This window comes from Pan troglodytes, chromosome 5 (assembly GCF_028858775.2).
Source record: "Pan troglodytes isolate AG18354 chromosome 5, NHGRI_mPanTro3-v2.0_pri, whole genome shotgun sequence".
Taxonomy (NCBI): Eukaryota; Metazoa; Chordata; class Mammalia; order Primates; family Hominidae; genus Pan; species Pan troglodytes.
In genome coordinates, this window is record NC_072403.2 from 161952006 (window position 1) to 161975161 (window position 23156).

Genomic DNA, 23156 nt, shown 5'->3' on the forward strand with positions numbered 1-23156 from the left:
TATATGGTGAAAGGTAGAGGTTCAGTTTCATTCTCCTACACATGGCTAGCCAGTTATCCCAGCACCATTTATTGAATTAGGACTCTTTCCTCATTGCTTTTTTTGTTGATTTTGTTGAAAGTTAGAAGGTGTGAAGGTTTCTTTCTGAGCTGTCTATTCTGTACCACTGATCTAAGTGTCTATTTTGGTACCAGTACCATTCTGTTTTGATCACCGTAGCCTTATATTATAGTTTGAAGTCAGGCTATGTGGTGTCTCTGGCTTTGTTCTTTTTGCTTATGATTGTTTTGGCTATTTGGGCTCTTTTTTAACTCCAAAGAACTTTTAGATTAGATTTGTCTAATTTTGTGGAAAATGACATTGGTATTGATAGAGATAGTGTTGCATGTATAAATTGCTTTTGGAAGTATGGCCATTTTAGCTATATTGATTCTCCAACCCATGAGCATGAAATATTTTTCCATGTATTTGTGTTGTCTCTGATTTTTTTCAGCCATGTTTTGTAGATTCTCTTTTTCCACACAAAGTCTGGCAGAATCACTCATTTATTACTCCATATCATGGAGGAAAAATGAAATAACATTAATTCTCTACTGAGTAATACAACAAAATTCTAAACTCAGTAGGTTTTTGGGAAATATAACTCTTTATTTAAATATCAGTACAGAACAATAAATTACTAAAGGAAACAATCATTAATATAAATTTTTTCTTATTAAATAATTTAAAAATTCTCTTTCAGGACACGGAAAGAATCCCCAGAGGTCTGAAGTCTAACGTGATTATTTTACTGACGATATCATTTGCAAGAAAGAGATCATCATTCAAAGAAGTACTTGACTTTCCAAACAAAAAGAGAAGAAAGAGAATGATATATCTTGTTTAGTCAGCCAGAACTTTAAGTGCAGGAATTCCATCAGGTAGCACCAAGAGAAAATTGCATAATATGTTAGGTATAACTGCTGGTAAAATTGTTGGCAAAAGGAATCAAGGCAGTGAATGAGCTATTGGGTCCATGATGTCATCATGATCTGCTGGAGGCCGCTGGCCATACACCGTAGGTGGTGGGCAGGTGGCCAGCCAGAAGGGTGAGTTTGATCGAACCGTGCTCACAGGGGCTTTTTGGTAACATCTTTAACCTTCAGAAAGGACACAAATGTTGGTTTAAGGGGCGGAGAACCCGGATCACTTTTCCAGGGTAATCTTTCCCTAGTCACTCCATGTCTCAGAGCCCCCTGCACTAAAAAACCTATTTTTCCCTTGAGCCCCAATCCTGGTGACTGCAGCTTGGACTAACCTCTTTCCTCCTCTGTCACATCACAGAGTCAGCCCAGGCCCTGCACCTGACCAGGGGATAGAGTGGAGGGGCCCACAGGTCTGAAGCTAGTAGTGATGGGTCCGCCCCCTTACTCAAGGCCCTCTTTATCATCTGATGTGAGGGCCTAAAACAGGCAAGGGGTGGGGCAGACTTCCAAAAAGAGGGCTCCATATTCCTGTGCCCTTGGCTTTGGGTGGGCCTGCAGGCAAACATCCTTCTTCCCCCTTCTTCTTGAGCCTCTCCTCACACTGGGAGCAGCACCCATTGCTCTGAAGGTGACTGTCCCTGTTCCACCTTATCAATTCCTTGTCCAGCCCAGTGGTGCCGGTGGAACCCCAGCAGCAGCTCAGACCCCCCTTCCTCTGAGTCCACTCTGCTCCAGGCAGGGCCATCAGTGGGCTCAGGATCCGGGGTGTGCAGGAGGATGATGGCAGGGGAGCTGCCTCAGGGCCCAGACTCGAGCTGCACGTGTCCATGGGACTGACTTTTTAAAAATCCTTCTCTTGAGCAGCCTGTACTCTTCACCTTCCACCTTATTTCCTGGAACCCAAGCCACTTTCTGTGGGAAGGCAGCCCTGCACTCCCTCCTTTTCAATTAGGTGTACCAAGGCTCTCCCAGCCCCCTCCTCCTGGGATTACACCCAGATCTCTCTTAGCCTCAGAGATGGAATCACCCTTCCCCTGTCACACCTCATGTAAAGCTACCATGATGCACCTAACCCAATTAAGAGGATTGCCCATGTCTGAATTCCTGCAGCCTGCAGGCCACACACCCTTCCTAAACAGAAACCTGCTCTGCATCAGGCCTGAACTTGCTAAACCCTCTCAAGCTCAATGACACTGAGACTTGGTATGGGCCCCTCCCTTTCCCTCTGGACTCTGAAGGTGAGAATCCACCAGAATTCAGGGCTGAGCTGCCCAGGTCATTGCCAACATTGCCAACAGGCGACACAAGGTCTCATTCACCTGTCTCATGTTAGGATGAGAAGGTCCCAGCCACGGGGAGGGGTGGGACTCCGGGAATTCTCTTTCCCCATCCTGCCTCCTCACCCACCTGCTCCTTGCTCCACTTCCAATTCTGCCCACAGTACCTGTCACTCTAAAGGACTGTCCTCAGATGCCAGGGAGGATGAAGCAGGGGAGGATGATGAGGAGGCAGCAGAGGATGAGGGTGGTGGCTGTGGCCCTGAGTTGGGTTGTGCCTGAGGGCATGGCGAGTGGTGCTGAAATGGAAACACAAAAGTGACAACCCTTGTCCAGGCCCCAAATCTGAGGAGACACCTCCTCAGTTCCTGCCACCCTAGCTCATCCTGGAAGGCAAAAGTTTTGTCCCCTCCCCACTGGTGTGGGGCAGCCAGTATGACAGGTCCTGGCTTAGGAAGGGAGACGGATGTGTCTTGTCCTCAGGGAGCTCACACAGCTGCTGAGGGAAGCAAGGTGACAACGCACCCCACCCTCCTGCTGTGGGGGAAGAGGAGGTGATGACCCAGAGTTGGGGAGGGGAGGATCTCTGGGCTGGCGTTGGAAGTGGTTCTGATGGATTTCCAGAACCAGACCAGGGAAAGGAAAGGAAAAGTGATTCTCAAAAGAGGAAACACTAAGGAAAAAGGTCTGAAAACAGTGACACCTGCAGTTTCAAGGCTGGTGAGAAATCCACAGTGCGGGGAGCAGAAGTAAGTGCAGTGAGGAATAGGAGTCAGGAGGGAGAAGGAAGAGGAGGGTGGGAGAGCACAGGCATGCCAGCACCCCCAGGAGGAGCACCCCACGAGGAGGTCATTTTAACATAAACGTGTACACTGGGATGATTGAAGCTGAACTCAAGAACTAATTTCTTGAGATCACCATTTCTGATCTCATTTGAGATCCCCGTTTCTTTTTCTCCTGTTACCCCCTGCACTTGGCTCCAGGGTGCTGTCCATGCCCATCAAGAAGTCCTCAAGCCATCTTGTGCAGTCTCCCATTGAGATGTAATGGAAGGACATGGTCATATCCTTGTCATTCTCCCACTTTTCTTTCATCTTTCTGGCTCCAGGATGAACCGTTGTCCACATTCTCTTCTCTGAGTCAAAGAGGAGGAAGATCTGTCCATCGAAACTGAACTGCCAAGATCCACTGCTGTGTCCTTCGGCTTTCTGCTCACAAGACATCCTGGCCTGCAGGGTGAGGGGTTCTGCCCCCATCAGAGAGAGATCAGCTCTGGTCTTGACAAATTTTGCACCCGCATCCTGTTCCCCTTACAATTTCCTGGCCTTACTCTCTCTGCTACATCTTGGCCTTGCCTCTAGACTCTTGAGGGGTAAGATGACCTTCCCATTTGTATTTTTGTCTTTTTTGAGAAAGGGTCTCGCTCTGTCGCCCAGGCTGGATGGAGTGCAGTGGCGTGATCTCGGCTCACTCAGCCTCCTAAGTAGCTGGGACTACAGGCACCCGCCACCATACCCGGCTAATTTTTTGTATTTTTAGTACAGACAGGGTTTCACTGTGTTAACCAGGATGGTCTCGATCTCTTGACCTCGTGATCCGCCTGCCTCAGCCTCCCAAAATGCTGGGATTACAGGCTTGAGCCACTGCACCTGGCTTTTTTTTTTTTTTTTTTTTTTTGAGACAAAGTCTCACTCTGTTGCCCAGGCTGGAGTGCAGTGGCACCACCTCGGCTCACTGCAGCGTCTGCCTGCCGGGTTCAAGGGATCCTCCTGCCTCAGCCTCCCAAGTTGCTGGGATTACAGGCATGTGCCACCATGCCTGGCTAATTTTTGCATTTTTGGTAGAGACAGTGTTTCACCATGTTGGTCAGGCTGGTCTCGAATTCCTGACATTGTGATCGGCCCACCTCTACCTCACAAAGTGCTGGGACTACAGGCATGAGCCACGGTGCCCAGGACCCTTTTGTATTTTTACATGAAAACTATAAATGCCTCTAACCTACCACTGTATCTGCTCCCTGCTGTCCTGGGCCATCTGAAACTTACCCTCGGGTATGTAATTCTCCAGCTGAATGTCAAGCAGTTGCTCTGTAAGTATGTCCACCACCTCTCTCAGTACTGGGTTCTGTGCTTTCCAGGCCTTTGTGACATTTAGTTTATTCCCCAGGGGACTGACGGGTGTTACTGTCTTGTTGCCACAGTCATAGTGAAGAAAAGTCTTTTTATCCACCTGGCCTTGAACCGCACACCACCGTGGTCCTGGTCTGAATTTAGGGATGATGGTGATGTCATAGCAAAGAGAGTGAGGGTCTGTGGAGAAAGGCAGGTAAGGGGTGGGTGGGGAGAAAAAGACCCCTAGTTAGCCCCCCTCCACGCTGTGTCAATAAGAGGATGCCTCTGGCGGGCTGGGCTGGCCCAGGAAGGGGTGCCTCCTCCAGAACTGTGGTGTCTACAAGTTTAAGGCGAGTGCTCGCCCCTTGCATGAGGACAAGGAGGAGGAGGAGGATGTCTCTGTCGGCTGAGAAACCACATGTCCCCAGACATGTCCCACTGCCCCTCTGCCCACATCAGTCAACACATGACCTTGCTAGAGAGGTGCCAGGCCTCTCTAGCAAGAGAGGAGGAAGGGCCTGGATGGCAGAGGATCTTCAGCAGTAGCCCACGTGGACTGCGGGAGGTGGGAGAGGGTGTGGGTCCACCCCTGTGGATGCTGGTGCGTGGTTGAACAGAGTGAGGATGGAACCCCATTGGATAAAGAAGAGTTAATTATCATGGTCACAGGATTTAATATGTTAGCAAAGCCCCTGGTGATGGCATGCATCTGCTATGAGGAGGCCTTCCTGAAACCTTGGACAAAGAGATGGTCCACACAGCAAGAAATGGAAAATCTGAAAGTCTAAGGCAGGTAGTGGAGGGAGAGATCACAGGCTCAGAGAAGTGCCCATGCCAGAGGGGTCTAAGTGTGAAAATCCAGAACAATGTCCATCCACTGTGCTTATGGGAAACCTGGAGGACTCCTGTTTACCCAGCATATAAAGAAGGCCCCATGAGAAGGCACCAGAATGGAATGAAGCTTAGGGATGCCTATTGCTGAAGGCCAGGGTTGGGGGTAGGAGATGCTGTTCCTGAAATCTGCTCCCAGAGTAATGGGATGAAAAATTCTGAAATTACAAATTCCAGGTGGAGGCTGTCAACTGTCAGGAGCAAGGAGGGTGCAATGATGGAAATGATTAGAGAAGTCACAATGCCAGCTGGGGACCTCAGTTATACAAAGTTATGCCCATGGCTCATAGAACAAAGGTGTCCAAGGTCCAAAAGAGATGCAAACCCACCCCAGATACTGCTGGATTTAAATAATTACAAGAAACAGAGATAAACCAAATCAGGAGGCTGAAAGTAGCCAGTCCATCAAGAACGAGGCTGCTTTGCCTAATTTGCAGAAGGAAGCCACTTCTCAGACCCTGAACCCATGACTAGAAGAAGACACCAGTTTCTAGTGAGGAAGGACCCTTTAACCCTGCAGCCAGGACAGTGAGTCCTTGTGGCCTTCTCCAAAGATATTTATGGCCAGTAGAGTTTGCTGTGAAGGGCAATTTTGTAAACATGTAAAGGTGTGCAGGGAATATATTCTCCATTGTAACTACTCAACTTTGCTGTTGAAGCTCAAAAGCAGCCATAGACAATCCATGAATGATGAGCGAGGCTGGACCTGCCTTAAGTGCCCAATGACCCAAGACCCCCTAAGATCCTAGAGGTACATGTGGTCACAATGTCTAATTGGAGAATCACAACAGAGATTCCATGTGAATATTCAGAGACAAGACAATGCCACTCACAGCAAGGAAATCGCAACATTAAGCAGTGGCTCCTATAGAGTACTGCGCCTTGGCAGAGATGGGGCCTTTTGCATATAAAGAAGGCCCCATGACAAGGCACCAGAATGGAATGAAGCTTAGGGATGCCTATTGCTGAAGGCCTCAGAGCTGCCCATTACTGGTGGGCTCCTCACCCTCTAGGTCATTAAGAAGATAGGCCCAGCAGTGAGAAGACGCAGGTGGTTCTTCTGGGATGGGCAGGAGCAGGGCCACCGGGAACCAAGAAGCTGCACAAGCAGTTGGACCCGATCCCCAGGACACCACGTGGCTGCACCCCCTCACCCTCAGCTCACACCTGAGGCTTCAGGGAGGGTACCTGATGGTCCCCGTGGATGCCACTCAGCACAAAGGAGGGGAGAATAAGCCCCCAACTATGGGACCCCCACTCCCATCACATCCACACCACCCAGAAGCCACAGACAAGGTAGGGCCACCTTCTACTCTCCAACTGACATCAGAAACATCACTTGGAGATGACACCCTAGGGGATGGGGCACTATTCACTGGGACATTGTAATCCCCTGATCTGGGATCAGCAACCTAGAACAGGGTCCAAATCTGGTCCCCCCTATTTGAAGGTTGCCATTGCCTGCTGTTGCTCTACAAAGGGACAGGACTGGACACTGAGACGGAGAACCCACGGCCTGCAAAGATCACAGGGCATCCTTCCTCCCTTTCTAAAAAGAGTTTGCTGACCCCTGTCTACACAGTGACTATTCTCTATGACGCTGGCACCCCCGTAGGAAGAACAGGCGGTCTGGGCCCCAAGGGCAGAAGTGGGTGCCTCTACTCACCAGAGTTCCCAGGGTCATCCTGGAGGAAATGGTGCTTCCCATCCCCCCTGCACAGGTTCTGAGGGGAGCTTGGGGTGTGTTTGCTGGGGTGTGTCCTCAGGCAAGAGGCAGAAGGTGCGACGTGGTGTAGGAGGTGGTGAGGTCCCCTTCATGGATGGGGAGACCTCTGGGGTGACCAGCTGGGCTGAGGTGGGCAGTAAGAGGACGTGACCTGGGTGGTGGCAGTGGATGGTGAGGGGAGGGGTGGCGGTTGTCTGCTGAGCCCCTGGGTGCGGGTGAGTTTCTACAGGAAAGTGCAGGGAAAAATTCAAGGGCACGCAGCCCTGGGGCCCTGGAGGGTTTGTGTGGTGGAGAGCGGGTGAGAGCAGAGCAGGCTTGTGGCTGGTGGGGGTGTCTGTGATCGCGTCCCTGTGGAATCCCGCTTCACCCCTGTCCTGTCCCCAGCTCCGGTTCCGGGGGCTCTGGTTTTTCCTTCCCGAGGGCGGGTGGGACTGCCAGGCTGCACCAGGGATCCCCGCCCCACCTCGCTCTCTGCAGCCCTCCGGCCCCTCCACCCTCCTGCCAGCCTCCTTTCCACCCCGCTCCTTTTCGCCTCTTCCTGGGCAAGAAGCAGCCTCGGGGAGTGGACCCAGCAGGAAGGAGCCGCCGACCGGAACTGAATGGGGGCACAGTTCGGGGAGATGTCCCCCGTCCTTCTAGAAGCCTCCCCTCCTCTGAAACCCGCGGCAGTTCACAGCCCCCCAGGTTTGGTCCCCGCCCGGCTTAGGCTCCATCCACGAACTCACCGGCTCGCCCAGCCCGGGACCAGCCGGACAGCAGGAGCAGAAGCGGGAGGCACAGAAGGATCTTGGTAGCGGCGGCTGCTGCCATTGGGGACCCAGAGAGCTAGGGAGGAGAGACTTGATGGAAGGAGAGCCTGGAAGATGAATCACCTCAAGGTTTTAAAGCCTCCCTATGTATGGGCGCGCCCCACGTTTCCCGCTGTCATCGCGTCACGCGGCTAGAAATATGATTGGCTGCCCTGACGGTGTCCCTCCCCTTTCCGGGCGTCCCTCCCCTTTGTCCCAGCCCCCTTCGGGTTGGTGTCTGGGTGTCAGCCCGGCTCCTGCCAGGACACGGTTCCTTCCACGACAGACTCATTTAATCATCACAACTTTTTTTATTGAAGGTGAAGAAACTTGCAGAGGAATATTCAGAGGCGGCGGCGTCTCCCTGTCCCTGCCTGGGTCCGCGACACTCTCCCTCCCTCCTCCTGCGCCGCGAGTTCCCTGGCTCATCATGCTCTGGGCGCAGCAACGGGACTGATCGCGTCCCCTCCACTACTTCCCCAGTTCCCAGTGGACGTGATTACAGTCCGGGCTAGGTTTTATTATTCATTTATTTATTTAGAGACGGAGTTTCGCTCTTGTTGCCCAGGCTGGAGTGCAGTGGCGTGATCTCGGCTCACCGCAATCGCCGCTTCCCGGGTTCAAGGGATTCTCTGGCCTCAGCTTCCGGAGTAGCTGGGATTACAGACGCCCTCCACCAGGCCCGGCGAATTGTTTGTATTTTTGGTAGAGATGGGGTTTCATCTTGTTGGCCAGGCTGGTCTCAAACTCATGACCTTAGGTGATCCACCCATCTCGGCCTCCCAAAGTGCTGGGATTATAGGCTTTAGCCACCGCGCCTGGCCCGGGCTAGGTTTTATTACAGGAGCAGCGGGCAGGGTTCCAGAGGTTTAAAACAACATATTGTACACTAAACAACTGGTCAAGATGGTAAATTTTATCTTCTATGTTTTTACCAAAATTAAACAGCTTTAAAAATATATATTAAAAATTATGTCTTGTTCCTCCTCTGCCCAATGCAGATTGGCCAAAAGAGTCTACTTATTAAAATCGAGGATAACATGGAGGACCCCGTTCCTAAAATCTCAACCTGTGACACACTTGCTGATTTAGAAAGCTCCTCAGAGAGATGGGCCCTGAGCTCCCAGTTCAGCAGCCTCCCTCGCCCAGGTCCACGGATGGCACAGGGGGCTCAGCAGAGCAGGTTCAAGTGAAAGTTCCTGGTGGTTCCCCACTGTTAGTGCATTCTGCTGGCCTCTTCCCCCTGGGCAAAGGGCCAGCCACCCTTCAAAGCTAGGCACAAATGCCCCGTCCCATGTGTGTCCCTCATGTTCCCACAATACAGAACACCCTCCTGCTCCCTGAGACCTGGGTCCACAGTGAGTGCATCCAGATCTCCCTGTGTGACAACTGCTCACACAATTTAATTTGTGTGTGTGAGCATGTGTGACAGACTCTTACTCTGTCACCAGTCTGGAGTGCAGTGGCACGATCATAATTCACTGAATCCTCAACCTCCTGGGCTCAAGGCTCTCAATATTGGAGAGTGTGGGGCAAGATAGTCTGAGCCACTAGCTGAGCCGTCCTCTTGTTACTGTTTCCTATGCCCTGGCAGATGCCTCAGTAGTATTCACTCCTGGATTTACCATGCCCTGTGTTAGATTGGTCCAGGGGCTGAGTGGGTCTCGGCTGTGAGTGCAACTGGGGTGAGTCATTCTGCCAGGATTGGGAACTGTGTTACTCGGGAAACTTTTCTCATCACCCACCCCAATCCTGTCCCAGATGGGAGGAGCAGTGAGTGCTGTGTCCAGGCTCCCTGCTTTCCTAGTGCTCCCAGCATCACATGAGCACCTCCCCAGATGGTGTGGGGTCTGAGCTCTCCATGTTCACCATGCTCCCACCATTGGCTCCCCATTTCACGGCCCTCCCAGCATCATCCCAGCCCCTCCAGGGTCACTGCCTGACCAGGTGGGGGTTGGGTGAAGAGGCAGAGGTCAGGGCAAGACCCCTGGTCCATTCTGACTTTAGGTTCCTCTCTGAAACGCGACTGCATTCCACATCCTGTTCCTCTGGCAACCTCAGTTGGGATCACCTGTAGGGCAGTGTAGAATCCTGGTGGGTGATGACCAATTCCTGCCACCATGGCTTTTCAAGTATATCGATTTTTCCTAAAATGGATAAAGAGACTGGCAATAAGTTATGGAAATACTGTTTTCCTTACTAACAGTAGATACGTGTTTATGTATCAATTCTGGTTTTTAAAACAAATATAAACCCATAGGCACTCTGCTGAACACAGATTCTATCTCAAAATAACACACTTTGAAGATCTTGCAATACCTGCACATACAGATTTTTTCCTTTTTATCTCTGCACATTACATAGAATGACTGCATCACAACAAAAGAAACCAGTGTCTGTGTCTGAAGATCCAGACGGTCTCCAGTGACTTTTAGAGAAGCGAAATGCTGCAGAAACTGTGCTTGCATGAATCACAATTTCATTGTGTAGAATAGATTTCCAGACACAGAATTGCTGTGCAAAGTAATGCACCTTCAAAGCGTCTCATGTCACGGGATGGCAATGCTGGCGACACTCTTGTCTGTGATTGTGATGACCCAGCTTGGGCAGAGGATGGTGAAACATCCACCGTAGAGGGAGGGGAAACTGGTACAGGCTTCCTGAAGGACAGGGTGACAGGGTTCATCAAGGGTCAAAAATATCCGCGTCTGAATTGAGAATATGTATTTATATTCGTTTGAAACGGCATAAAGACTCCCTGGAAAGATGAGAAGAATCAAATAAACTTTCCTCCCTGGCGTGTGGCCAATGAGAGTGGACGCAGGCAGGGGCGGGGGAGCCTTTCACACATGACTTTTCAGGGTTTTGATTCTGAAACAGGTGAAAATGTGGAGGTGAAGTAGTAAGGAAGAGTGGGGCCGAGAGTCCCAGGGACGGTCACACGGTGGGCTCGCCTGATCTGTTGGGGGCCAGTAGGGTCCGGGGAGGGGAACCCGGGCAGCCGCGTGCGGGTCTGCTGCAGTGACGAGGCACTGGTTCTAGATATTTACCCAACGGTGTTGCCACAAAGGGGATATTATAGGTGATTTCTGATTTCAACCACAGATGACTTTCGGAGACAGTTCGCATATGCGGTTTCAGTTTTCACCCTGCTGCGTCCTCTCCGGGTTCTGCACGCTCCTCCTAGGACGCCCGCTTCGCCCGAGCTCCGGACCCGGGTCCTGCCCGGTTGAGACCGCGGAGTGGGTGCCACGCTGCCCGCCGATGCTCCCGGGCCTCCGGGTCCACAGCCTCCGGACAAAACGGCCTTTCGAAGACCTGGGAGGACTCGCCGGTCGCGACAAGGAACCGTGGCAGGAGACAGGAAATGCGGGGCCTGGTGGGGTGAAGAGCACGAGGTTCCTCCTTCATCCTCGCGGCGACTTTGCCACCGGCTCAGTGTGGAGACGTCACAGTCCCGCTCGGATCCCTGGGGATCCGACAGTGTGGCCCCCACGAGGACCCCCATCCTCCTTGCCCTGGGGCTGCTGCAGGAGGGCGCCCATGGCGCACTAGGTCCTGAGTGCCCAGGATCCAACAGGGGCTTCCCGTTGTCGCCTCCCCGACCCCGCCGCTCGCGGTCCAGGGCTCCTGGTTTCTCCACTGGGCTGGGGGCCCCGAGCATGCATGTCGTGGGGCGGAGAAAACCTTGGGATGGTTGGAAATGAAGGATGGGAGGGAGAACCAGAGAAAGGGAGAGGAAGGAAGCAGGGAGGGCCAGAGAACAAAGAGAAACCTCCGCCAGGAAAACGGGAAGAGGATGACACACGCACAGCCCTACACTCCACCAACTCTCCGTCTCCTGCTCTGTGCCCTGTAAGGAACGCAGGCCCCACCCCCTCCAGCCTCACAGTGTTTGGGTCACCCATTCCAGCGGGGTGAGGCGTCGCCTTGTGGGTGCGGTTGGCATTTCCCTGAGGTCTGTGGACACTGAGCACCTTTTCCTGGGCTCACTGCCATTTGCATTCTTCTTCTGATGCCAGTGGGCAAGGGGAGGTCCGTAAACGCCGGTGGGACCGCGACCCCAGCCGGTGCGGGGCTCTTGGCAGCGCTTGGGGAAGTGAATTCGAAGACCAGTAGGAAAATAGAGGAAGGACGGAGATTTATTGTAAAAGGAAAAGTACACACTCAAGTAAAGGGAGTGCAGGGGAACTCAAGGGAGAGGCAGGTGCAAGGGGGTTTGGTGCTGCCACCTTTCCTGGTTTCTTCAACCAAGGGGTAGAATATTCATGAAAATTCCTGGAAGAAGGACAGGGTTTCTCAGAACTCTGGTGCCCCGAATTTTTACACCAAATATGGGTATTCTCAGAACTGCTAGGGAGCTGGCTAGTGTGTGTTTAGTGTGTTTATCAGCATGTAATGAGGTCCCAGGTGAAACCTAGGTCAAATCCAGGGCCATGTTGGATCCACTCATTCTTAGTCAGCTTGGTCCACATGCTGTTTCTCAGCAACTTATCAGCCCAGAGCCGCTGCAGATATTTCAACAGATTCCTTTTGCTAGTCACCTGAAACTGCTGCCCAAAACTTTCTATTCTTTTGAGACCACCGTGTAGTATACCTGTCTCACTTTGGAGAAATGTCTATTCAAATTCCTTGCATATATTTAAATTGGGTTATTTCCCTTTGTAATATTGAGTTGGAAGAGTTCTTTATATATTCAGAATAACAGTCCATTACTAGGTATATGATTTTCAATGATTTTCTCTCGTTCTGGAAGTTTTTGCTTTAATCTTCTAATTGGAGTTCTTTTGGAAGCACAAAAGTTTTACATTTGCATGAAATGAAATTAAACTACCTTTTATTATGCCATTTGTGCTACTGGCTACAGGGAACGAGGGTTGGGCAGGAAGCCCCCTGGAGTCCCTGTCTCCCTCCACAGCAAGTCAACCAGAAAATCAATTCAACATTCATACATGCATGTTATCTCACACACACACACACATGCACACACACAGAGACATGCAGGCACAATCTCTCACACACACTCACACCACACAGGCACACACATTCACACAGACACACATACACAAATGCATGCAGAAATACAGACACAGCCGTGCACATACACGGGCACACAAAAAGACACACAGAAACACATGGGAGAAACTGCGTGTCATCTTGAGAGCTGTCATGTCGAGCCCATCCTGCCCACACACCTTTCACCTTGGGGGCTGTCTCCCAGCTCATGAAGGAGTTCTGAAGCCATCAAGCAGGCAGTCACTGTGTGATCTGAAACACTCAGACAGCTCCTCACTCTGACCTATCTTCCTGGTCCCCTTGGGATGAAGCAGCGTCCTGTTGGTTTTCACTGCAGCAGAAGAGAATCCTCCCCCAGGGCAGAACTGCTGGGCCACCAGAGTACCCCTCTGCTCTTTGCCCTCAGGGCATCTTGATCTGCAGGGTGGGAGGAACTGCCCCAGTCCTCAAAAATGAACTCTTTATGGATTCCTCTTCCACCATGATGTCAATGTCTCTTTTGTCTTCTCTAGCCCTTGGCTGTGGATCCCAAGCTGTGTGCCAAGGAGCTCAGGGCACAAACTCGCTGTTGGCAAACCCTCTGGGCTTATTGAAATATTTGAAAGATGAGCAGTGCCATCTGCTGGAAAGGACTGGAAAGTACCAGTCCAAGGTATTTTATAGTTTCAACGTTAGACTATGCACCATTACAGGTTACAGGTATGCACCAGCATGCCTGGCTAATTTTTGTATTTTTAGTAGAGACGGAGTTTCACCATGTTGGTCAGGCTGGTCTCAAACTCCTGACTTCATGATCTGCCCACCACGGCTTCCTAAAGAGCATTTTTTCATGTTCGTTGGCTACTTGCAGGTCTTCTTTTGAAAAGTATCTGTTCACATTCTTTGCTTATTTTTTAATTGCAATTTTGTTCCTGCTTGTTGAGTTGTTTAAGTTCCGTGTAGATTCTGGATATTAGAGCTTTGCCAGATGCATAGATTGCAGATATTTCTCCCATTCTATAGGCTGTTTACTGTGTTGCTAATTTCTTTTACTGTGGAGAAGCGCTTTAGTTTAATGAGGTCACATTTGTCAATTTTTGTTTTTGGTTGCAAATGCTTTTGGTGTCTTCATCATGATATCTTTGTCAGGCCGTATGTCCAAAGTGGCATTTCCTAGGTTATCTTCCAGGATTTTTATAGTTTTAGGACTTACATTTAAATCTTTAATTCATGTCGAGTTATTTTACATATATGGTGAAATGTAGAGGTTCAGTTTCATTCTCCTACACATGGCTAGCCAGTTATCCCAGCACCATTTATTGAATTAGGACTCTTTCCTCATTGCTTTTTTTGTTGATTTTGTTGAAAGTTAGAAGGTGTGAAGGTTTCTTTCTGAGCTGTCTATTCTGTTCCACTGATCTAAGTGTCTATTTTGGTACCAGTACCATTCTGTTTTGATCACCGTAGCCTTATATTATAGTTTGAAGTCAGGCTATGTGGTGTCTCTGGCTTTGTTCTTTTTGCTTATGATTGTTTTGGCTATTTGGGCTCTTTTTTAATTCCAAAGAACTTTTAGATTAGATTTGTCTAATTTTGTGGAAAATGACATTGGTATTGATAGAGATAGTGTTGCATGTATAAATTGCTTTTGGAAGTATGGCCATTTTAGCTATATTGATTCTCCAACCCATGAGCATGAAATATTTTTCCATGTATTTGTGTTGTCTCTGATTTTTTTCAGCCATGTTTTGTAGATTCTCTTTTTCCACACAAAGTCTGGCAGAATCACTCATTTATTACTCCATATCATGGAGGAAAAATGAAATAACATTAATTCTCTACTGAGTAATACAACAAAATTCTAAACTCAGTAGGTTTTTGGGAAATAGAACTCTTTATTTAAATATCAGTACACAGCAATAAATTACTAAAGGAAACAATCATTAATATAAAATTTTTTTCTTATTAAATAATTAAACAATTCTCTTTCAGGACATGGAAAGAATCCCTGGAGGTCTGAAGTCTAACATGATTGTTTTACTGACAATCATGTCAGTAATGAAAGAAAGAGATCATCATTCAAAGAAGTACTTGATTTTCCAAACAAAAACAGAGGAAAGAAAATGTTGACATATCTTGTTCAGTCAGCCAGAACTTTAAGTGCAGGAATTCCATCAGGTAGCACCAACAGAAAATTGCATAATACGTTAGGAATAATCACTGGTTAAATTGTTGGCAAAAGGAATCAAGGCAGTGAATGAGCTATTGGGTCCATGGTGTCATCATGATCTGCTGGAGGCCGCTGGACATACACCGTAGGTGGTGGGCAGCTGGCCAGACAGAAGGGTGAGTTTGATCAAACCGTGCTCACAGGGGCTTTTTGGTATCATCTTTAACCTTCAGAAAGGACCCAAATATTGGTTTAAGAGGCAGAGAACCCGGATCACTTTTCCACGGTAATCTTTCCCTAGTCACTCTATGTCTCAGAACCCCCTGCACTAAGGGACCTATTTTTCCCTTGAGCCTCAACCCTGGCGACTGCAGCTTGGACCTACCTCTTTCCTCCTTTGTCACATCACAGAGTCAGCCCAGGCCCTGCACCTGACCAGGGGATGGAGTGGAGGGGCCCACAGGTCTGAAGCTGGTAGTGATGGGTCCACGCCCTCACTCAAGGCCCTCTTTATCATCTGATGACAGGGTCTAAAACATGGCAAGGGGTGGGGCAGACTTCCAAAGAGAGGGCTCTGTATTCCTGTGCCCTTGGCCTTTGGTGGGCCTGCAGGCAAACATCCTTCTTTCCCCTTCTTCTTGAGCATCACCTCACACTGGGAGCAGCACCCATAGTTCTGAAGGTGACTGTTCCTGTTCCACCTTATCCATTCCTTATCCAGCCCAGTGGTGCCCGTGGAACCCCAGCAGCAGCTCAGATGCCCCTTCCTCTGAGTCCACTCTGCTCCTGGCAGGGCTATGACTGGGCTGAGGATCTGGGGTGTGCAGGAGGGTGATGGCAGGGGAGCTGCCTCAGGGCCCAGACTCAAACCCCACGGGTACATGGGACTGACTTTTTAAAAATCCTTCTCTTGAACAGCCTCTACTCTTCACCTTCCACCTTAATTCCTGGAACCTAAGCCACTTTCTGTGGGAAGGCAGCCCTGCACTCCCTCCTTTTCAATTAGGTGTACCAAGGCTCTCCCACTCCCCTCCTCCTGGGATTACACCCAGATCTCTCTCTTAGCCTCAGAGATGGAATCCCCCTTCCCTTGTCACACCTCATGTAAAGCTACCATGATGCACCTAACCCAATTAAGAGGACTGCCCATGTCTGAATACCTGCTGCCTGCAGGCCACACACCCTTCCTGAATAGGAACCTGCTCTGAATCAGGCCTGAACTTGCTAAACCTTCTCAAGCTCAACAGACCCTGAGCCTTGGTATGGGCCCCTCCCTTTCCCTCTGGACTCTGAAGGTGAGAATCCATCAGAACTCAGGGCTGAGCTGCCCAGGTCATTGCCAACATTGCCAACAGGCGACACAAGGTCTCATTCACCTGTCTCATGTTAGGATGAGAAGGTCCCAGCCACAGGGAGGGGCGGGACTCCGGGAATTCTCTTTCCCCATCCTGCCTCCTCACCCACCTGCTCCTTGCTCCACTTCCAATTCTGCACACGGTACCTGTCACTCTAAAGGACTGTCCTCAGATGCCAAGGAGGATGAAGCAGGGGAGGATGATGAGGAGGCAGCAGAGGATGAGGGTGGTGGCTGTGGCCCTGAGTTGGGTTGTGCCTGAGGACATGGCGAGTGGTGCTGAAATGGAAACACAAAAGTGACAACCCTTGTCCAGGCCCCAAATCTGAGGAGACACCTCCTCAGTTCCTGCCACCCTAGCTCATCCTGGAAGGCAAAAGTTTTGTCCCCTCCCCCCTGGTGTGGGGCAGCCAGTATGACAGGTCCTGGCTTAGGAAGGGAGACGGGGTGTGTCTTGTCCTCAGGGAGTTCACACAGCTGCTGAGGGAAGCAAGGTGACAACGCACCCCACCCTCCTGCTGTGGGGGAAGAGGAGGTGATGACCCAGAGTTGGGGAGGGGAGGATCTCTGGGCTGGTGTTGGAAGTGGTTCTGATGGATTTCCAGAACCAGACCAGGGAAAGGAAAGGAAAAGTGATTCTCAAAAGAGGAAACACTAAGGAAAAAGGTCTGAAAACAGTGACACCTGCAGTTTCAAGGCTGGTGAGAAATCCACAGTGCGGGGAGCAGAAGCAAGTGCAGTGAGGAATAGGAGTCAGGAGGGAGAAGGAAGAGGAGGGTGGGAGAGCACAGGCATGCCAGCACCCCCAGGAGGAGCACCCCACGAGGAGGTCATTTTAACATAAACGTGTACACTGGGATGATTGAAGCTGAACTCAAGAACTAATTTCTTGAGATCACCATTTCTGATCTCATTTGAGATCCCCGTTTCTTTTTCTCCTGTTACCCCCTGCACTTGGCTCCAGGGTGCTGTCCATGCCCATCAAGAAGTCCTCAAGCCATCCTGTGCAGTCTCCCATTGAGATGTAATGGAAGGACATGGCCACAACCTTGTCATTCTCCCACTTTTCTTTCATCTTTCTGGCTCCAGGATGAACCATTGTCCACATTCTCTTCTCTGAGTCAAAGAGGAGGAAGATCTGTCCATCAAAACTGAACTGCCAAGATCCACTGCTGTGTCCTTCGGCTTTCTGCTCACAAGACATCCTTGCCTGCAGGGTGAGGGGTTCTGCCCCCATCAGAGAGAGATCAGCTCTGGTCTTGACAAATTTTGCACCCGCATCCTGTTCCCCTTACAATTTCCTGGCCTTACTCTCTCTGCTACATCTTGGCCTTGCCTCTAGACTCTTGAGGGGTAAGATGACCTTCCCATTTGTATTTTTTTTTCTTTTTGAGAAAGGGTCTCGCTCTGTCACCCAGGCTGGATGGAGTGCAGTGGCGCGATCTTGGCTCACTCAGCCTCCAGAGTAGCTGGGACTACAGGCGCCCGCCACCATACCCGGCTAATTTTTTGTATTTTTAGTACACACAGGGTTTCACTGTGCTAACCAGGATGGTCTCGATCTCTTGACCTCATGATCCGCCTGCCTCAGCCTCCCAAAATGCTGGGATTACAGGCTTGAGCCACCGCACCTGGCTTTTTTTTTTTTTTTTTTGAGACAAAGTCTCACTCTGTTGCCCAGGCTGGAGGGCAGTGGCACCACCTCGGCTCACTGCAGCGTCTGCCTGCTGGGTTCAAGGGATCCTCCTGCCTCAGCCTCCCAAGTTGCTGGGATTACAGGCATGCACCACCATGCCTGGCTAATTTTTGCATTTTTGGTAGAGACAGTGTTTCACCATGTTGGTCAGGCTGGTCTCGAATTCCTGACATTGTGATCGGCCCACCTCTGCCTCACAAAGTGCTGGGACTACAGGCGTGAGCCACCGTGCCCAGGACCCTTTTGTATTTTTACATGAAAACTATAAATGCCTCTAACCTACCACTGTATCTGCTCCCTGCTGTCCTGGGCCATCTGAAACTTACCCTTGGGTGTGTAATTCTCCAGCTGAATGTCAAGCAGTTGCTCTGTAAGTATGTCCACCACCTCTCTCAGTACTGGGTTCTGTGCTTTCCAGGCCTTTGTGACATTTAGTTTATTCCCCAGGGGACTGACGGGTGTGACTGTCTTGTTGCCACAGTCATAGTGAAGAAAAGTCTTTTTATCCACCTGGTCTTGAACCGCACACCACCATGGTCCTGGTCTGAATTTAGGGATGACGGTGATGTCATAGCAAAGAGAGTGAGGGTCTGTGGAGAAAGGCAGGTGAGGGGTGGGTGGGGAGAAAAAGACCCCTAGTTAGCCCCCCTCCACGCTGTGTCAATAAGAGGATGCCTCTGGCGGGCTGGGCTGGCCCAGGAAGGAGTGCCCCCTCCAGAACTGTGGTGTCTACAAGTTTAAGGCGAGTGCTCGCCCCTTGCATGAGGACAAGGAGGAGGAGGAGGAAGTCTCTGTCTGCTGAGAAACCACATGTCCCCAGACATGTCCCACTGCCCCTCTGCCCACATCAGTCAACACATGACCTTGCTAGAGAGGTGCCAGGCCTCTCTAGCAAGAGAGGAGGAAGGGCCTGGATGGCAGAGGATCTTCAGCAGTAGCCCACGTGGACTGCGGGAGGTGGGAGAGGGTGTGGGTCCACCCCTGTGGATGCTGGTGCGTGGTTGAACAGAGTGAGGATGGAACCCCGTTGGATAAAGAAGAGTTAATTATCATGGTCACAGGATTTAACATGTTGGCAAAGCCCCTGGTGATGGCAGGCATCTGCTATGAGGAGGCCTTCCTGAAACCTTGGACAAAGAGATGGTCCACACAGCAAGAAATGGAAAATCTGAAAGTCTAAGGCAGTTAGTGGAGGGAGAGATCACAGGCTCAGAGAAGTGCCCATGCCAGAGGGGTCTAAGTGTGAAAATCCAGAACAATGTCCATCCACTGTGCTTATGGGAAACCTGGAGGACTCCTGTTTACCCAGCATATAAAGAAGGCCCCATGAGAAGGCACCAGAATGGAATGAAGCTTAGGGATGCCTATTGCTGAAGGCCAGGGTTGGGGGTAGGGATGCTGTTCCTGAAATCTGCTCCCAGAGTAATGGGATGAAAAATTCTGAAATTACAAATTCCAGGTGGAGGCTGTCAACTGTCAGGAACAAGGAGGGTGCAATGATGGAAATGATTAGAGAAGTCACAATGCCAGCTGGGGACCTCAGTTATACAAAGTTATGCCCATGGCTCATAGAACAAAGGGGTCCAAAGTCCAAAGGAGATGGAAACCCACCCCGGATACTGCTGGATTTAAATAATTACAAGAAACAGAGATAAACCAAATCAGGAGGCTGAAAGTAGCCAGTCCATCAAGAACGAGGCTGCTTTGCCTAATTTGCAGAATGAAGCCACTTCTCAGACCCTGAACCCATGACTAGAAGAAGACACCAGTTTCTACTGAGGAAGGACCCTTTAACCCTGCAGCCAGGACAGTGAGTTCTTGTGTCCTTCTCCAGAGATATTTATGGTGAATAGAGTTTGCTGTGAAGGGCAATTTTGTAAACATGTAAAGGTTTTCAGGGAATATATTCTCCATTGTAACTACTCAACTCTGCTGTTGAAGCTCAAAAGCAGCCATAGACAATCCATGAATGATGAGCGAGGCTGGACCTACCTTAAGTGCCCAATGACCCAAGACCCCCTAAGATCCTAGAGGTACATGTGGTCACAATGTCTAATTGGAGAATCACAACAGAGATTCCATGTGAATGTTCAGAGACAAGGCAATGCCACTCACAGCAAGGAAATCGCAACATTAAGCAGTGGCTCCTGTAGAGTACTGCACCTTGGCAGAGATGGGGCCTTTTGCCATGCATATAAAGAAGGCCCCATGACAAGGCACCAGAATGGAATGAAGCTTAGGGATGCCTATTGCTGAAGGCCTCAGAGCTGCCCATTACTGGTGGGCTCCTCACCCTCTAGGTAATTAGGAAGATAGGCCCAGCAGTGAGAAGACCCAGGTGGTTCTTCTGGGATGGGCAGGAGCAGGGCCACCGGGAACCAAGAAGTTTCACAAGCAGTTGGACCCGATCCCCAGGACACCACGTGGCTGCACCCCCTCACCCTCAGCTCACACCTGAGGCTTCAGGGAGGGTACCTGATGGTCCCCGTGGATGCCACTCAGCACAAAGGAGGGGAGAATAAGCCCCCAACTATGGGACCCCCACTCCCATCACATCCACACCACCCAGAAGCCACAGGCAAGGTAGGACCACCTTCTACTCTCCAACTGACATCAGAGACATCACTTGGAGATGACACCCTAGGGGATGGGGCACTGGGACACTGTAATCCCCTGATCTGGGATCAGCAACCTAGGACAGGGTCCAAATCTGGTCCCCCCTATTTGAAGGTTGCCATTGCCTGCTGTTGCTCTACAAAGGGACAGGACTGGACACAGAGACGGAGAACCCATGGCCTGCAAAGATCACAGGGCATCCTTCCTCCGTTTCTAGAAAGGGTTTGCTGACCCCTGTCTACACAGTGACTATTCTCTATGATGCTGGCACCCCCGTAGGAAGAACAGGCGGTCTGGGCCCCAAGGGCAGAAGTGGGTGCCTCTACTCACCAGAGTTCCCAGGGTCATCCTGGAGGAAATGGTGCTTCCCATCCCCCCTGCACAGGTTCTGAGGGGATCTTGGGGTGTGCTTGCTGGGGTGTGTCCTCAGCCAAGAAGCAGAAGATGCTACGTGGTATAGGAGGTGGTGAGGGCCCCTTCATGGATGGGGAGACCTCAGGGGTGACCAGCTGGGCTGAGGTGGGGAGTAAGAGGATGTGACCTGGGTGGTGGCAGTGGATGGTGAGGGGAGGGGTGGCGGGTATCTGCTGAGCCCCTGGGGGCAGGTGAGTGTCTACAGGAAAGTGCAGGGAAAACAAAGGCAGGGAGTCCTGGGGGTGCTGGAGGGTTTGTGTGGTAGAGAGCAGGTGAGAGCAGAGCAGGCTTGTGGCTGGTGGGGGCGTCTGTGATTGTATCCCTGTGGAACCCCCCTTCACCCAGTCCTGACCCCAGCTCTGTTCCCGGGGGGGCTCTGGTTTCTCCTTCCGAAAGGCGGGTGGGACTGCCGGGCTGCACTAGGAATCCGGGCCCCACCTAGCCCTCGCAGCCCTCTGGCTTCTCCACCCTCCTGCCAGCCTCATTTTCACCCTGCTCTTTTTTGCCCCTCCTGGGGCAAGAACAGCCTTGGGGAGTGGACCCGGCGGGAAGGAGCCCAGGAGGGGAACTGAGCGGGGGGCGCAGTTCGGGGAGATCTCCCTTGTCCTTCCAGAAGCCTTCCCTCCTCTGAAACCCGCTGCAGTCCACAGCCCCTCAGGTTTGGCCCCCGCCCCGCTTAGGCTCCATCCACCAGCTCACGGTCTTGCCCAGCCCGGGACCAGCCGAACAGCAGGAACAGAAGCGGGAGGCACAGAAGCAAAGCTGGGATGGCGGCTGCTGCCATTGGGGACCAGGAGGGCTGGGGACAAGAGACTTAATCAACGTGGATCCTGGAAGATGAAATCACCTCTGTGCTGAAAGGCTGGCTTATATACTGTTAGTTACTGGGGAATGTACCGGGGAATGAGTCACCTCGGTTCTGAAAAGCCAGATTTTAGTGCTACTGGGCGTAGTTACTGGGCGCGTTCCACCTCTTCGTTTCATTGTCTGGACAAAGTCCAGTTTCCATGCTAGTGTCCCTTCCCTTCTTCACCCGCTCCGGCAGCTTGGTGGCCTCGTGCCCGGGCCCCACTCCTGCCAGGACACGATTCCTTCCACGACAGACTCATTTAATCATTATAGCATTTTTTATTAATGGTGAAGAAACGTGCAGAGGAATATTCAGCGGCCTCGGCGTCTCCTTGTCCCCGCCTGGGTCCGCGGCACTCTCCCTCCTTCCGCTTGCGCCGCGGGGTCCCTGGCTCACCCCGCCCTGGGCACAGCCATGGGTCTGTTCGTGTCCCCTCCACTACTTCCCCAGTCCCCGGTGGACGTGGTTACAGTCCGGGCTAGGTTTTATTTTTTATTTCTTTATCTATTTATTTATTTGGAGATGGGGTTTCTCTCTTATTGCACAGGCTGGAGTGCAGCGGCCCGATGTCGGCTCACCGCAGCCTTGTCTCCTGGGTTCAAGCGATTCTCTTGCCTCAGCTTCTGGAGTAGCTGGGATTATGGGTGCCCACCACCAAGCCCGGCGAATTGTTTGTAGTTTTGGTAGAGATGGGGTTTCACCTTGTTGGCCAGGCTGGTCTCAAACTCCTTTCCTCAGGTGATCCACCCACCTCGGCCTCCCAAAGTGCTGGGATTACAGGCATGAGTCAGCGTGCCCGGCCTGGGCTAGGTTTTATTACAGAAACAGCAGGTAGGGTTTCAGAGGTTCAAAACAACATATTGTATAGTAAACAATTGGTCAAGATGGTAAATTCTATGTTCTATGTTTTTACCAAAATTAAGCAGCTTTAAAAATTATCTTAAAAATTTATGTCTTGCTTCTGCTACACCCAGTGCAGACTGGCCAAAAGGCTGCTCATTAAAATCGAGGGCAGCATTGAGGACCTCATCCCTAGAATCTCAACCTGTGAGACGCTTGCTGATTTAGAAAGCTCCTCAGAGAGATTACCTCTGAGCTCCCAGTTCAGCAGCCACCCTGGCCCAGGTCCACCGATGGCACAGGGGGCTCAGCAGAGCAGGTTCAACTGAAAGTTCCTGGTGGTTCCCAACTGTCAGCGCATTCTGCTGGCCTCTTCCCCCTGGGCAAAGAGCCAGCCATCCTTCAAAGCTGGGCACAAATACGCCCTCCCATATGTGTCCCGCATGTTCCCACAATACAGAAC

General features: G+C 51.0%; 2 protein-coding genes across 5 annotated transcripts; both read right to left on the reverse strand.

Moving 5' to 3' along the window:
* Window positions 1-638: 638 nt before the first annotated feature.
* LOC463066 (UL16-binding protein 2) lies at window positions 639-11358 on the reverse strand. 4 transcript variants are annotated; one of them, XM_009452227.5, is made up of 5 exons: window positions 10809-11358; window positions 7696-9905; window positions 4288-4551; window positions 3207-3488; window positions 639-2541 (listed from the first exon to the last, which is right to left on the reverse strand). In XM_009452227.5, exons 2-5 carry the CDS (start codon window positions 7778-7780, stop codon window positions 2432-2434), a joined length of 741 nt encoding a protein of 246 aa, XP_009450502.3. In that variant the 5' UTR covers window positions 7781-9905; window positions 10809-11358; the 3' UTR covers window positions 639-2431. The 4 variants fall into 4 exon arrangements, with proteins under 4 accessions (XP_009450502.3, XP_054542399.1, XP_518801.4 ...); XM_054686424.2 differs by having other exon boundaries at window positions 7696-10516; XM_518801.8 differs by lacking the exon at window positions 10809-11358 and having other exon boundaries at window positions 639-1139; window positions 2410-2541; window positions 7696-10772.
* Window positions 11359-14628: 3270 nt separating this feature from the next.
* On the reverse strand, window positions 14629-21848 carry LOC463159 (UL16-binding protein 6). Its single transcript, XM_009452228.4, has 5 exons — window positions 21703-21848; window positions 18300-18563; window positions 17223-17504; window positions 16425-16556; window positions 14629-15150 (listed from the first exon to the last, which is right to left on the reverse strand). The coding sequence occupies exons 1-4, from the start codon at window positions 21785-21787 to the stop codon at window positions 16447-16449; spliced, it is 741 nt and encodes a 246-aa protein (XP_009450503.1). The 5' UTR covers window positions 21788-21848; the 3' UTR covers window positions 14629-15150; window positions 16425-16446.
* Between the last annotated feature and the right edge of the window lie 1308 nt (window positions 21849-23156).

Excerpts from the sequence above, each read along its gene's own strand:
- LOC463066 (XM_009452227.5), bottom strand. The coding sequence starts at position 7,780 with ATGGCAGCAGCCGCCGCTACCAAGATCCTTCTGTGCCTCCCGCTTCTG. Across the intron at positions 4,552-7,695 it reads GTCCCGGGCTGGGCGAGCCG|ACCCTCACTCTCTTTGCTAT; the intron begins GTGAGTTCGTGG and ends CTTTCTCCACAG. Across the intron at positions 3,489-4,287 it reads GGAGAATTACATACCCGAGG|AACCCCTCACCCTGCAGGCC; the intron begins GTAAGTTTCAGA and ends TGATGGGGGCAG.
- LOC463159 (XM_009452228.4), bottom strand. The coding sequence starts at position 21,787 with ATGGCAGCAGCCGCCATCCCAGCTTTGCTTCTGTGCCTCCCGCTTCTG. Across the intron at positions 17,505-18,299 it reads GGAGAATTACACACCCAAGG|AACCCCTCACCCTGCAGGCA; the intron begins GTAAGTTTCAGA and ends TGATGGGGGCAG. Across the intron at positions 16,557-17,222 it reads CCTGGAGCCAAGTGCAGGGG|CACCACTCGCCATGTCCTCA; the intron begins GTAACAGGAGAA and ends TTTCCATTTCAG.